Source organism: Notolepis coatsorum, assembly GCF_963971535.1.
Source record: "Notolepis coatsorum genome assembly, chromosome: 3".
Taxonomy (NCBI): domain Eukaryota; kingdom Metazoa; phylum Chordata; class Actinopteri; order Aulopiformes; family Paralepididae; genus Notolepis; species Notolepis coatsorum.
Window position 1 is genome coordinate 19,057,284 of NC_140167.1, and position 15,537 is coordinate 19,072,820.

At 44.6% G+C, this 15,537-nt stretch overlaps 1 protein-coding gene across 1 annotated transcript in view; it reads left to right on the top strand.

Annotated features, from left to right (window-relative positions):
- Positions 1-423: 423 nt before the first annotated feature.
- The window catches only part of plpp2a (phospholipid phosphatase 2a), a 40,052-nt gene continuing 24,938 nt past the window's right edge, over positions 424-15,537 (top strand). Inside the window, exon 1 of the mRNA XM_084310907.1 lies at positions 424-852. Coding sequence (XP_084167033.1) covers positions 792-852 — 61 coding nt within the window. The 5' untranslated portion in view covers positions 424-791. The remainder of the gene's footprint in view (positions 853-15,537) is intronic.

The following is a 15,537-nucleotide window of genomic DNA, read 5'->3' on the forward strand; positions in this document are numbered from 1 at the left end:
TAGCTTTGGCTCCTCTACAAGGAGGAATAAAATATTTTAACTTTTATATATTTTTTCTGGATGTTAGAACAACAAGGAAAGATAGGGTTATTGTGATTTATAGTGATCCTAGTTTGATCATCATCACTTATTTTTCATCTTCAAACTTTAAAATAATAAAAATCACCCAGAGTTTTCCTTAACACACAATCCTCTCAGATTGGAGGGTCCTTGACATTAACACATTTGTGAACCCCTGGACTATTAGTTTGACCTAGTTTGATCTCTCCCCCCCCCCTCTCTCTCTCCCCCTCCCTCCCTCCCTCCCTCCCTCCCTCCCTCCCTCCCTCCCTCCCTCCCTCCCTCCCTCCCTCCCTCCCTCCCTCCCTCCCCTCTCTCGTCAGGAAGGGTTTATTATCTGTCAGTCTTCGCTGACACCCACCACAATGTGTGTGAACTGGACAACGCGCGTGCCTCTCGTATTCAGATTGTGTTGAAAAGGCGCAGAGCAGCCGCGTCCTGTTGCCGTGCGACACTCTCTCTCCACTGTCCGCTGTGAGCAGCGCGCCGCGTCCACTGCCGCTCCGTGCCGCGCCGTGCCGCGCTCACCTGGCCGCGTCAACAACAGCAGGACAGGTAGAGGAGGAGTGGAGCCGGAAGAACGAGCATATCGGGTTGCTGCTCTCATTTTTGCCCACCTTTGCATGAGAAAGGCACCTGAACTTCTCTCAAAAACACTTGTTAGATGACAGCGATGTTGATGTAAGGTCGTTGTTTACCGAGGAAAGTGAACAGGCAACGGGGGAAAAAACATGACGGAGCAAAGAAAGAAGATGATGTTGATTGTAGTGGATGTTCTCTGTGTCTTTGTTGGTAAGTGAGCCTTTTCCTGATAACAACATGGCTGAGAATATGATTTGCTCTGTGCTTTCTTTTACTAGTCTATTAAAAAAAGCTTCGACGTGTGCGCTTCTTCTACTGGGGGTGATTAATAATAGACACATCTAGACAAATATAAATAACAAGATAATATCATAATTTACGTATGGGCGTAGTTGGAAAACTAAATTGCGCAGATTTACCTAACACACCCTCTCTCACTCACTCTCACACACGCACACACACACACACCCTCTCTCACTCACACACACACACAATCACGATCAAGGTGTATTGGTATACAGATACTCACGTGTTGACACTGGTTGAGCCATAAGGAGACGGATAGATACTGATGAATTGAAAATGGGGGACCCTGATGTAAACAAGACGAAAGTCTTTCTCTGGTCTGCATCCCCTTAACAATTGTGTGTATTGAGCTGTACTGTATTGTACCCATTCTGCAATCTGTTAATAAAGTTTTCAATCAATCAATCAATCAGTCTTGATGGCAGTGATTGTAGGCTTGACTTGACTCATGCATCATGTAAATATCAGTATTGCTCTCATTCTCTTGTTGCAACAAGCCACACTCTTTCACAAGAGTCAGTGTAGAATGCTGTTATACCGTTAGACATGTTGTGGGGGGGCTTTGGGTGTTCATTGATTTGAGTAATGTTCAGCGACCAAACTCACTACTTGTCGAATACTGTGATTCAGCTGTTATCTTTGTGTGCTTACTGGATCTTATTAACGACAGATAGTCATGGTGATGATGATGCACTCAAGTCATTCAACGCCCACTGTAGGCTACTGCATGTGGCCTGAGTGACAAGCTGCTTATGAGTTTGAGTTTATATGCCAGTAACGTAGGTGTTTGTAACCCCAGTTACCATCTCTCTCTAGTCTGTACTGATTATAATTGTTTGTGTGTTTTCCTACCAAATATCCCCACAACAAGGCATGACAACAAGATTAATTGTATTCCATCCTGTGGGGACCTTGACTGGACCCTACAAGGTACAGGAGTTATTTGAGCACAAGGCAGGGTTATGGTTTAGGGTTAGGCTAAGGCAAGGGGTAGGGAAAGTGATCTGTGTAATGTCCCCACAAGGCATGGCAACAAGCGTGTCTGAGTGTGAGAGGTTTATATTAATTTGTAATATCAGATTCTGATAATAATAATCATCATCCCCCTGGCTGCTGGCTAATGGCTCTCTATGAAACGAGTATAAGAACACGCGTTGATCTTGTTCGGTTTCGGGCTCCTTTGCATATGATTTTCCTGTTGCCCCTGACTCTGGTGGAATTAGACCGAGCTGAAGTGTTCTGTGTATGGATGTTTCTTTGACAGTTTAAATCCCATGTTTTGTTGAAGTCTCCCCCTCTACACACACACAGAAAGTATGGACCACCAGACTCTGTGTGTGTGTGTGTGTATACATGTTTGTATGGGAGAATACCATGCAGAGAGCCGCCTGTTGGGACTTGCTCTGGACTTTCAAACCTACACAAGCCATAGTTGGAGTAGACATGGATGAATGGACAATGTCTCCTCTCCTTCCCTCCCCCTACCCCCCTCTCCTTCCCTCCCCCTCTCCTCTCCTTCCCTTCCCCTCTCCTCTCCTTCCCTCCGTTCTGTTCCTCTGTCTCCTTTGATCCCTTGGGTCAGTGATTTACAAACTGGGGACTTTAGAGTGTCAGTTTTTGTCAGGGCTTTTCTATACTAAATCAACATCAAAAATCTTCTCAGACTGTGGTCTCTGGCACAACATGTAGTGTTGGTTTGAGTGGTTGGAGGGGGGGGGGGCAGCATCCCTCATATCACAATGTGATTCATCACAGCCCCCTGGATTTATGGGGAAATGATTTGCCTGACATTTCTTTTTAAAGTCTGCACACCGAGAGACTCCTTTTTAAAGTGATGATCGGTAATTGCGGGCGTGAATTTTACTGTCTGTTTTCAAAAACATTTCCCACAAGCATCTTTGTTCTGTTGCATCAGTGTGCTTTTGTTGCATGCGCAGGTTTTGTGAATTCTTGGTGGTCGAGATGGCATGCAAATTAGTTTTCCATTGTTATAAAAAGAAAAAACTCTTTCTGTGTGAATTTTAATTGTTAGACTAGAAGTCTTTATTTGTCATGCAGTTTTAACACACACGCGAGATGGGCGACCCACAGGAACACACATGCACTGAGTCGCAGATGAAATGTCTCTCTGCACTTTTCCCATCCCGTCGTCCTTCCCCCCCAAGGGCAGCCGGGAGCAGATAGGGCGTCAAAGTGAGCCGCGCCCCGGGGACCTGTCCGTCTTCGTCAAGGACGCCACAGCATTAGCGATCTGTTGTGCATGTTTTTCCATTGGGTTTATCTTATCGGGGGGGGGGGGGGGGGGACCCTTGCGAGCACGGGGAGAACATGCAAACTCCACACAGAAAGGCCCGGGAGATCCCCCACCTGAGTACCTGGCATCATGGAAACCTGGTCCCCAAGCAGGAATCGAACCCTGGACCTTCTTGCTGTGAGGCGACAGTGTTCACCACTACACCACCGTGAAGAAACTCACGTCTGGTATCATGAGAACAGCGGGCCGCACCAGTCCCACTTGAGGCTAGAGAAGCGAACGTGAGTGGTGGTGGTGCTCTCAATTTGTTCTGTACACGCTTCTGGAACTGAATTTCATTCATAGAAAAATTACACATTGTCGCTTTAATCTTGTGTGACGTTTATTTGAAGGAAATCGTCTGCCGTCTGTAGGTAAGAGGAAGACCAGAGGCCTAGGCAGGTAGTCTAGTAGGTACCATGGTGCTTGACGTATAGAGCTCCTAGACGTTCTTCTCCTTGTGTGTGTGACTGACTGTGTGTGTATGTGTCCAGTTGAGGAATGATAATGACTACCCTTCCCTTTAACCCACTGTACCCCCGGGCAGTGTGTGTGTGTGTGTACACTTGGATCTGTTTGATAAACAGCTTTACGATTGGCCGCTTGGTCCCAGGTCACTCTTTAATGCTTTTATCACCCCCTCATTTCCCGCTCTTTATTTCCTCTTTCAATCTTTCCTCTAAGTCTTCCTGTTCCATGTCGTCCACCTCGCCCCTTGCTCTCTCTCTCTCTCTCTCTCTCTCTCTCTCCTGTCTCTATTTGTGTTGGCCCTCCATCAGAGCAGTCATCCGCTGCAGCCTATATGGTCCGTGTGTAGAGGATATACCCTCGTCAAGGTTGATTCCCTGCTTCATATTGTATGTGTGTGGCAGCAGATTGATATAGTTGGAATGTGCTGAGTGTCCAAACTGTAACTGATCTCCTGAACTCGCTCGTTCTTATCGTCCTAATCCCTCCGTCTCTCCCTCTCTCTTTCCTCTGTGCTCCCACTCTCTGTTCCTCTCTCTGTTCTGTCTCTGTCCCTTTCTCTTTCTCTCTCTCGCTCTCTCTCTGTTCTGTACCTTTCTCTCTCTCTCTCTCTAGTTGCCTTCACCTCTCCCACCCTCCTCTTTGTTATAACACAAAGATGTGTCACGACTCACCACCCTTGCGCGCACACACACACACACACACACACACACACACACTTATTCATCACAGCACATTCAGTTCTCACATTGACACAAAGCAGCAGCAGAACACCCTCAGCAGGGCATCAGCCCTGTTCAACAAAACATGCTACTTTTTGTCCTGCGTTCAGATCTTAGTCAGAGAACGGACCGTGCCTTTTTAGGAGAACCTTTTTCTGTTTTTGTTACTCGTCTCGACTTCACCCCGAGCAACGCCGGACAAATCGACTGGAAAGTGACTAGTTGGAGTTGTTGCCGTTGGCCTTTTGCTCCGTGTTTATCTCTTCCAGAATGTTATTTGTACAATACGACACATTGAAGTGCCGTAGTCTCTCCAACACCCCCCCCCCGTCAAGCGAGGCTGCGCACAGCTGCGCACAGCTGCCGCTGCTCTCGCCAAGTCAAGCCCCCATTGACGAGGGTTCTTCTGAGAACCGGTGATTCGACCGGCCTGGTCAGTTCTGGTTAAAAGCCCACGGTCCGGGAATAGATGATTAGTGAACTGAAGACGATGAGGCACACGCCGTGTTGGAGGTGTTACGGGGACACAAGTAGGCTATACTTAAAACCTAGGCGACCCCGCTTATTATTTTAAAGGGGAACTATTTTACTATTTCTTTCACTATTTGGGCACTTTTACACAATTCCTGTGAGTCTATGGAACACCTCTGTAATATATATATATTTTTTTATTCATTGTTTTGTATTTCTAATCAAGTCCTCAAAAACAGCATTTTTCTACCTCAAGATCTTAAGCCGTTTTGAGCCTGGGCTCCAACCACAATGGTTGCACCTGGTTCGCCTGAACATTAACATGCAGCGGTGTCTCTCTGACATCACAAATCGCGCACATTTTCAAATGACTCAGTTCAGTGAGGGTGAATATTGTGAGAGGAGAATTGGAAGAATGCGCCAATATGAGAATTTTGAGACATGGATCATATTAATATAAGTTCACATAGCTAGGAAACAATGCTAAACACTCAAAAAGGCCATTTATAAGATAGTTCCCCTTTAAGAATTCACATATATATATAGGCCTGTTCTTTTATGAACATGGAACAAATCTGTCCCAAAGCTAGAAGTGAGAGCACTGAGACTCGAGAGTCCGAGACGGGACAAGACATGATTATGAGAAGCCAGACTCTATTGGAGACTCTATCCTACTTGTATAACTACTACCACATAATAGTGGCATTTAGACTAATTGAGAGATATTAGGAAAAATATCAATGAATTCTTCTGTTTCTGTTTTTGAGAACTTGGCCTTTTTGGCAGACGTGAGGTTCTCGTTACAACACAGCTGACCCAGGATCTGATGTTGGGGACCAGGCGACACACACTGCCTGATTGACAACGGCTGCTGCTGTTTGTCACATTAGTTTGTTATTTATGTGCCATTTTAACATCATGCAGACATGTTTGGGATGTTCCCCTCCACACACACACACACACACAGACACACACACACAGAGAAAGATATGCACACATTTGCACTCAGAGAAAACACACGTTGACAGAAAACACACACACACACACACACACACACACGCATAATACACACACAGAGAAAGATATGCACACATTTGCACTCAAGAGAAAACACACGTTGACAGAAAACACACACACACACACACACACACACACACACACACACACACACACACACACACACACACAGTATCTGTTTCTGCCAAGTATGTGTCTTGTGTAAAGTGTTGACTTCTGCTCCCTTGCATTCCTGTGTGAAAATAACCAGGATTCTGACAGAGAGGGAGGTGGGGAGGGGGGGAGGGAGGGAGGGGGGGGGGGGGCAGAGAGAGAGAGAGAGAGAGGGAGGGAGGGAGGGAGGGAGGGGGCAGAGAGGGAGAGAGGGAGAGGGAGGCCACCATCTAAACCCCACTGTGAGAAAAGCTGCTGTGTGTAATATGTAATGATGCACTTTAATGATGCACTTTATTCACATCGCCGCCATATTGGTCAAGTTTGATACACTGTGAGGCACGGAATGTGGAGGTGTCCCCTTCACGTCAGTGTTAAAACCTAGCTCTAAAAACTCCACCTCGATAGTCAAAACGACTATAACACTGTTGGAATGACAAGCTCATGATGACAGGATGCTGAGTCACCGCTGAATTTTTTTGTATTTTTAAAATACATGGAAGTGAATTAGTCATTGATTGATTTAAAACTTTATTAACAGATTGCAGAATAGGTACAATACAGTACGGCTCAATATACACAATTGTTAAGGAGATGCAGACCAGAGAGAGACTTTCGTCTTGTTTACATCAGGGTCCCCCATTTTCAATTCATAACATTTATGACATACATACAGATAAACAGTACTGTTTAACCCATTCAGTGCCAACCACGAGTATAGTCGGGTTAACTCGCCATTGCTTGAGAGTGCCAATCACGAGTATAGTCGGGTTTTAATCGTTATTTCTTTTATTAGTGATATCCATTCATTTTTCATCCATCCAGCCTGACGTTATCATTGGGAATGGGTCTGAGCTTGCAAAGGGCAAATACCGCCGCCTATCGTCTCCCGGATGGTATTGCACATCATTAGATTGGATTGGCTGGGACTGCATCAAAAAAATAAGTCCGGTCCAGGTTTTACTTCTCGGGCATGCAGCTGGTTACTATTGCATTGACTAGGGGGACTGCGAGCATCGTGGATTATGTGTTTTGGACTATAACGTTAGATCAATGGACGCGATCGATATTTGGAATGGCGATCAGGAATTGGAGTCATCTTTTTGCATGACATCAGATGTCAGGTAAGGCCTTTATGTTACGAATCTTGGGGTAATCAGATGTTCCTTTCTCCTCCATCGGAGCGTGTGTGTGTGTGTGTGTGTGAGGTTCGCGCCGACCAAAGTACGGAGAAGCGATTTTTCAGACCCCGCTTCTCTTTGTGCATGAGGACGCATATACTATCGATAATCTAGCGTTTATTTGAAAATGATTCATAAATCAGCTGAAAAATGACAACGTGTTTTGTGTATTCCACTAAAGGGTTATTATCGTGTCTTTCTCTGGAATTACTAGAAATCCCAGTTTAGAATTGCAGCCTCCCGTAGGTGCTTTTTGAGAGTGGTTTTGAAGGTGGGTAGGATTCACATTCCTTTACAGCTTTGGGTAGGGCGTTCCACATTGATGTGGCATAATTGCGAAACGTGTTTAGTCCCTTGTTTGAGCCGAATCTGGGTTTAACATGATTTTTTGGAACTCCCTCTGGTGCTGTGGTCGTAGTATTCACTGGTATTTCGACATGTACATCTTAGTGGTGTAGTGTATCTTGTAGACCAGGCCCATTGCAAGTTGCTGTACTCTGTCGTCTACTAAGGCCATGGTTAGACTAGTGTATTCCTGGCGTTTTTTTATGCGTTTTTGACGACGTTTGATGTCCCTATTACACAGAAATGCTTTTTTTGGCGTTTTTTTGTGGATACGGCTGAAACGCAAAATTGTGTTTGCGTTTGGAGATACGCCAAAAAAACGAATCGACAACAGCGTGTAGTCAGCACGCTAGCCGTTGTTGCGAAAACGCCCATGCGCAGTAGATACCATCTGCGTGCCCTTCCGGTGACAACAGTGTGTGTGTTTGTGTTTGGGACATCGCTCCGTGTCCCAAATAGCTTCAGCTACCATGTGTTGTCAAGTTATTGTTATAAGGACCCCAGTCCAAGCTACAACAGTCTGCATTCCCTTAACAATTGTTTGTATTGAGCCGTATTGTATTGTACCCATATGCAATATGTTAAATAAAGTTTACATCCATTCATTCTGCTAGCATTACCGATTGCATGAGCAGCTGGCTAACGTGAGCTATCAGGATTCAGACCCTGTTAGCTCAGAGCTCCTCTTTCAACTTAACAAGCATTAAACAAAATGGCCCAGTCATCTATTCACCTTTGTTTAATACACACAGCGTTGTCTCTAATGTTATCTAACTACTGATAGTTTTGGTGCTGGCTAAGTAACGTGAGCTAACGTTAGCTTCTAGCCACAATGCTATATTGTTATAATGGCATACTCCATTGACGTTAGCATGCAGCTAACAATGCTACAGATCGTTTTTTAGACTAAACTATCCGCTCTTGGTGGTCACTTGTGTTGATGTTAGTTTTGTTTCATCAACAAATGACAGGCAGAACACACAGTGAATGTATCCGTTTTGTTTATTGCACTTTTATTAGGCTTTGCTGAAAAATAATTGCTGCATTGAGTAAATAGGCAAGATGGTGGCGCGGCATAGGCGCCTGCCTTATTGACATTTTCTTTGCTGGAGCTTCCAGGAAGTGTATTGGCACATTCGTTCTGATTGGTTGAAATTGCCTTCATGTTTGCCACCTACTGCCACCTACTGCTTTGGCAGTGTACTACATCAGTGTGCTCGGGTGACAGAAACGGAAAAAAAACGAAAGTGTGACTCGAGGCGCACGACGTCGCGGCGATACACATATGAAAACAATACGAAGATGATACGAAAGGTGTAACCGCCGCCTAAGCCATCCTAGGTTGTCAAAATGGGCAGGGGTGAGGTGGGTTTTAGGAGTAAGGTGTGATGTTTGTAATCTTGTTTTTAGTGCCTTTGAGGTGCTTTGGTACCATGAGGTGCAAGCATAGTCGTAGTACCCTTGAATGAGTGCTCCTGCCAGAGTCTTCAGGGTATTCTTGTTTACCAGAGGAGATCCGGTAAAATAATCTTGTTTGTTGGTTGACCTTTTTTATTATATTGGTTACCATTTTGTCACAGGAAAGATTTGCCTCTAGGATGGAACCCAGGTATGTAATTTCATCTTTTCTTGTGACAATATTGTCACCCACTGTAACAGGGAAGCCGTTGGCCTTGCTGAGTTTGTTATTTGATCCAAAGAGAATGGACTCTGTTTTACCCAGGTGTAATGATAGTTTGTTATCAGCGAGCCAGGTGCAGATTTTGCAGAGTTCAGAGCTGAGGCTTTTTCAACCTGCACCTTGTCCCTGTCAGAGACCAGCAGGGCTGAGTCGTCCGTGAACAGGAACAAGTTGCAGTCACAACAAGCTGACGACATGTCATTTGCATAAATTAGGAACAGTAATGGTCCTAGTATACTTCCTTGTGGAACACCACAGCTCACTAGGAGGAGTGGGGGGTATAGTGTACCGTTTACCTCCACCATCTGTTCTCTCCCCTCCAGGTAGGATTACATCCAGCTGAGCTCACTGATGAACTATCAAAACCATCACGTTATAGCTCATTCAAATGAATTCATATAGCGAGCTACCAAAACAAAGATGGCGGTGATGTGAATAGATTAGATTATCAAATGTATTGTCATTATACAGCACAAGTACAGTACAACGAAAAGAAGTTTGGCATCTAACCAGAATACAAATGTAACAGTAAAGTGCAATAGTAATTTACAATGTACACGTGATTAAACTGGGTATAAAATATATAAAGTAGTACTACTGAGTATAGTGCTAATCAGATGTGTTGACTATGTGTATTAATATGTTCAGTGATACAGGTATGAAGACACTATGGTAGTAGTCATACTGGCCAGCAGCGTAACTAGTAAGAGTAGGTAAGGGATATGTACAGATATAGATAGGGTGTCTCTACAGATATGTAAAAAGGATTATATGTAGGACATGTGGATAGATACGGTAAGAATGCATATATATAATATATATATATATATATTTATTTACACAGCATTATTGTACATGCTATCATACAGAGTTATATGGGTTATATTTAGGGATGCTCCGATATTGGTAGCGGTATCGGCCGCCGACATCTGTTAAATTTGCTGGATCGGGTATCGGTAAAAAAAAATATATATATATATATATATCTGATTTCTTTATTTATATTTTTTTATAATAAATAAAATAAGAAATAACCATTCAGTACATTTATATCTATGTGTTAATTTGTTACATTTAGTTTCACTAAGTTAGGAAAGTAATGTTTTAAGTCAAGCCTGATGTTGCCTTGCACAAAAGAATGATCCCAGTCTCTTCCACACAGTGACAGTGAGGCATACAGTTTATTAATTGAATGAATGAAGTTTATTTTCTGTCTTTGTTTAAATCAAAAACACACTTGTGATCCTTTACAATTATAAAAAAAAAAGAAACATGAATTTTTTTTTGAAAAAATATTTGGACAATGGCTATCGTATCGGTATTGGCCGATACCCAAACCCAGGTATCGGTATCGGGACTGAAAAAGTCGGATCGGTGCGTCCCTAGTTATATTATATACAGGTGTATAGAAGGATTATATGCAGCCAGGTAGACCATCTAAAACCCGCTGTGAGAAGAGCTGCTGTGTGTATAATATGTGTGTAACGGTTGTGACATCGTCACCTTAAACTTCGATGCCCCGAGGGAGTTTTGAACCCGTGGTCTCCCACACCGCGGGCAACAGCACAGACCGCTATACCAAGAAGTGAACTCACTGCTTTGTAACGTGTCTTTTGAGGATGAGAGTGAGTTTAACCCATAGCACCGCTACTCGCCCCAGTCACTTCACAACATCGAAAGTCCATCGTGACTGCGCTCCGCGGTGCCATCCGTTACAATGACGCACCGGTACTGCTTTCTCATTGCTGTTCCAACCAGTCCTCCTGAGTCCTGAGTGGTCTGTTGCATTCAGGCCTTCCCCCTCAGCGTCCAGTAGTCAATCCATCGGATACCAGTTTTCTCTCTGTGCGTTCAGTAGAAAGCTATCTGGCTACATGTTAGCCTAGCTTAGCACAATCAATGAAAGCGGACATGGTCGGTTAGCCTAGGCATTGTCCAACTAACACATCTCCCCCGAAGGCTAACCGGCCATGTCCGCTTCCATTCATTGTGCTAAGCTAGGCTAACGTGCAGCCAGATAGCTTTCTACTGAACGCACAGAGAGAAAACTGGTATCTATCTTCTTGTCTCTCTCTGTCTATGGAATAAACTTTCATTGTTTTGTCGTCATCGACATCGAGAACAGACGGCCCCATTTCCGTGGCGCTACTTACAGTATTGACGAAAAACAACATGCATCATAACCCTCCTTTCACTATAAGTGAAAATACTGTCATTTCAGTGATAGCTTAAATTGCACCCGTCTGTACTTTCATTTATAGTGACAGGAGGTTGATGATTTATATTTTCTTTCAACCCTCAGGGACTTGGAATAATCCATACGTCGACTACATGACATCCATACGTCGACTACATGACATACTGTACTGTCTGTTCACCATAAAATATCATTAAGTCCCATTCAATATATTGAGGGACTTTGGTCTCTGCTTTGTTAGCAGGAAAGACTAAATAATATCATGAATGCGTTCCCAAAGACTCGGATGAACTTTAACAAGCGCTAATCCGCGACAGAGCTGCAACCTTTTACAGACCTGCATGCATTGTGTGTACACACCTTAAACACACACGCACACTTGACCTCCACGGCACATTTCAGCCTCTAAAGGGTGAAAACTGTGGCTGCGGGTGGGGGTGGGGAAATGGGTGGGGGTGGGGAAATGTTTGGTCCAATCAACAGAGCGAGCTCTAGAGCTGCTCGTCGCACCGCAAAACTAAACTCTTAATTAAAATATCTATTCGATATTTTAATTAAGAGTTTCTCTGTGCTTACAATTACGACATGCATGTTTTTTTTTTTTTTATACACCTTTTCTCCCATTTTTTCTATTTTTCTCCCATCCCAATTTCGTATCGTCCAATTCAACCCTCCCCTGTCTCGAACGCTTTTTTTTTTGTTGGTCTTTTTCCCCCTCCATTTTCCTCCGATTTTCTCCCATCCCAATGTTAGTCGTATGCCAATTCCCAGTCCCTTCCTGGTCGCTGCGCACTTACCCCCCACAGTCAGATCATCTGGGAGAGTGGAGGCTACCACGTGCTTCCTCCGACACACGTCCAGCCAATCACCGCTTCTTTTCACCTGGCAGCGCGGATTCTCATCGAGAGGGCGTAGCGTGTGGGAGGCGCCCCGACCGAACTGTAGGAGTCGCTGTTTACAACGACCCGGACCCACCCCGCCAGCTTCTCCCACCCTCTAATACAGCCAATTGTATTAGTGCAGACGGCCAGCCAAGCTGGTGACAACCCCGGAGCTGTGAGCTGGATTCGAACAGGCGAATCCAGCTCACAGCTCCGGGGCTGGTGACGAACGCAATCTCCGCTCGGCCACCTAACCGCCCTCTCGAACGCTGTTTCATGCCTCCCACAAGCCGGCTGCAATGTGGACTAAGTCATACATAGCACGAGTCCCCTCCGATACTCGAGGTAACAGCAGTCGCATCTTTTCACCTGCGCAGCGCTATCTTTCAGCGTCAGGGGTCTGCGCTTTGGAGGGACGCCGCCCCCGTCGCTTATTGATTCTACTGCGCAGGCGCACCAACCGACCTGTAGGAGTCGCTGTCCACAACGTCCGATCCCCACCCATCAGTTTCCCACCCCCTAATACTGCCAATTGTATTAGTATGAACGACCAGCTAAACTGAAAGCAATGTGGAGCGCTGGGATCGAACCCAGCGTCTCCAGCATTGGAGGTGAGTGCCTTGCCCACTGCACCACCTAGCCGCCCCGACATGCATGTTTCTAAGAAAAAAATTTATTTCTTGATTTAGAAGAAGACGAAAAAAAGAAATCGAAAGCTCCCGGTGGTTGGTCTGGTTGGGAAAATTCTCCAGTCTTCTTATTCCAGCCTGGTCTCGGGTTGATATCTGATACCGGCATCAATGCATCCCTGCTAGTAGCCCCAGAGACGGGAAGGAACTGAGACATGGAACTCTCTCTATACTTCCGTCACCAGCTCTGGGAAAATAAGCAGAACCGGGACTCTACGAGATGAAATGTGAGTGAAGGAGTGAGACATAAAATAGCTTGTAAAAGTAGAGGAGGCTTATTTGATTGAGCAACAGATGTGCCATGTTTAGGGTCTTGGAGACATATTGACACTTTAAACTCTTTTTAAGGGAATTTTTGTTATATTTTGGGTGCACTGCATGCTGATGACGTATTTGACCTCTTTTTGGGCGATTTCCAAAAATGTTGGGCGAACTAGATTTGGAACAAATTAAGAACATAATATTTAGACATTTGAAATTGACATTCTTGATATTTAAGCAGTTGGTTGCCAATTCAGCACAAGTCAGTTTATCTAATGAGGTGAATGATGTGTGTTGAGTTTTCAGTGATGACATCACCTCCTGTTCATTTCCCCACCTGTCTTCCCTCTTCCTGTATCCAGCCTCTTTGGTACCACCACAGTAATGTAGTACACTTAGTCAGAATGTGGAGATTGTTGAGGGGAATTGGAGCGCTGCTTAGATGTTCTAATCATAATAATACGAGAGCGTATTATTTCCCTCCTGATGTTTGCTCCTATATGTACATAGTCACACTCACCCTTTCTGGTGTCGAGATATACAATTCCAAGGCATGCATAAATGATCGATAAATTATTGGCTTAAACTTGAATCCTTCTTGATTAATTATTGGGTGAATCGTATGGGCCAGCAAAAAGTGTTCACTACTGGACAACGCTAGACTAGCATTAGGTTAACAGAATTTTAATGTTACATTTTAGTTTGCTTTGCTTTGCTTTATATTGATTTTTGTTTTGACAACCTCTTGGCACTCTCCGGCTTTCCCAGTGGCACACACCACTAAACGGTCGGGATTAAACAACCGGTCGTCAAAGAGGCAGAGCAGCTAATGTCAAGATACGTGGCTTTCAGAGTCATCCATGTCCATCCAACATACAGGCTTATAAGCAGGTTTTTTATAGTAAAACACAACATACTTGTGCCCTAATGATGAGGATAACCGCTCAATGAAGAAACCCGCTCCCATTGCCAAGGGAATGTCAAGTTTCAAGTTTCTTTAATAGTTGTCATACAGAAGTACAGAATACTTTTGTACAAAATGCTTCTTACTGTTGCGCTCCAGAGACTGTGCATGACAAGATAAGTATGAAATAAAAACATAGTAAAAATTTGAAGTAAAAAAAGAGGTCACAGTGTTCAGTTTAGACATATGTACAATGTTCGTAGACGTAGTTACCATACAATATACAATACTGTGCAGTGTACTAATATACAATGCTATATAGTGCAAGGCATAAATGGACGAGGTGCAGTTTAGGTACAATTCACAGTAGGTGTACGAGTTGTAGTGCAAATCCTTTATCAATAAATATAAAGTGTAAGTGTGTTTGTGTGATCTAAAGTGTGGAGAGTGGGTGCTGCAGTGTGTTGTTTGTTTGAGTGAGTGTGTGCGTGTGGGTGTGTGTGCTGTGTGCATTTGATGGTTGTTGCATAGTGATTATTGTTCGTTTAGCGATTATTGTTCGTTTAGCAGCCTGATGGCCTGGGGATAGAAGCTCCTTCTGAGTCTTTCTGTGCTCGCCATAAGACTCCGGTATCGCTTGCCTGACGGCAGCAGTTCAAAGAGGCAGTTGTTCGGGTGGCTCGAGTCCTTAATAATTCTCTTAGCCTTCCCCTTGCACCGCTTGTTGTAAATGTTCTGGAGGGTGGGAAGCCCCCCTCTAATTGTGCGTTCGGCTGAACGTGTCACTCTTTGTAGTCTGCTACGGTCTTGTGCAGTGCTATTCCCAAACCAGGAGGTGATGTTGCCGGTCAGGATGCTCTCTATTGTACATGAGTAGAAGTTCCTAAGGATCTTCTGACTGACTTGGAACTTCCTTAGGCGCCTGAGGAAGTAGAGGCGTTGTCGTGCCTTCTTCACAACACTGTCAATGTGTGTGGTCCATGTCAAGTCCTCGGATATGTGGGCTCCGAGGTACTTGAAACTGTTCACTCTCTCAACTGGTGCCCCGTCGATGCTGAGGGGGCTGTAGTCCTTGACCCCCGACCTCCTGAAGTCCACAATCATCTCTTTTGTTTTGCTGACGTTCAGGGAGAGGCAGTTCTCCTGACACCACTGTGACAGGTTCTCTACCTCTTCCAGGTAGGCCCTTTCGTCGTTGGCAGAGATCAGGCCCACCACTACTGTGTCATCAGCAAATTTGATGATGGTGTTGTTGTTCCGCTGTGCTACGCAGTCATGTGTGTACAGGGAGTAGAGGAGGGGGCTCAGAACACAGCCCTGGGGGGC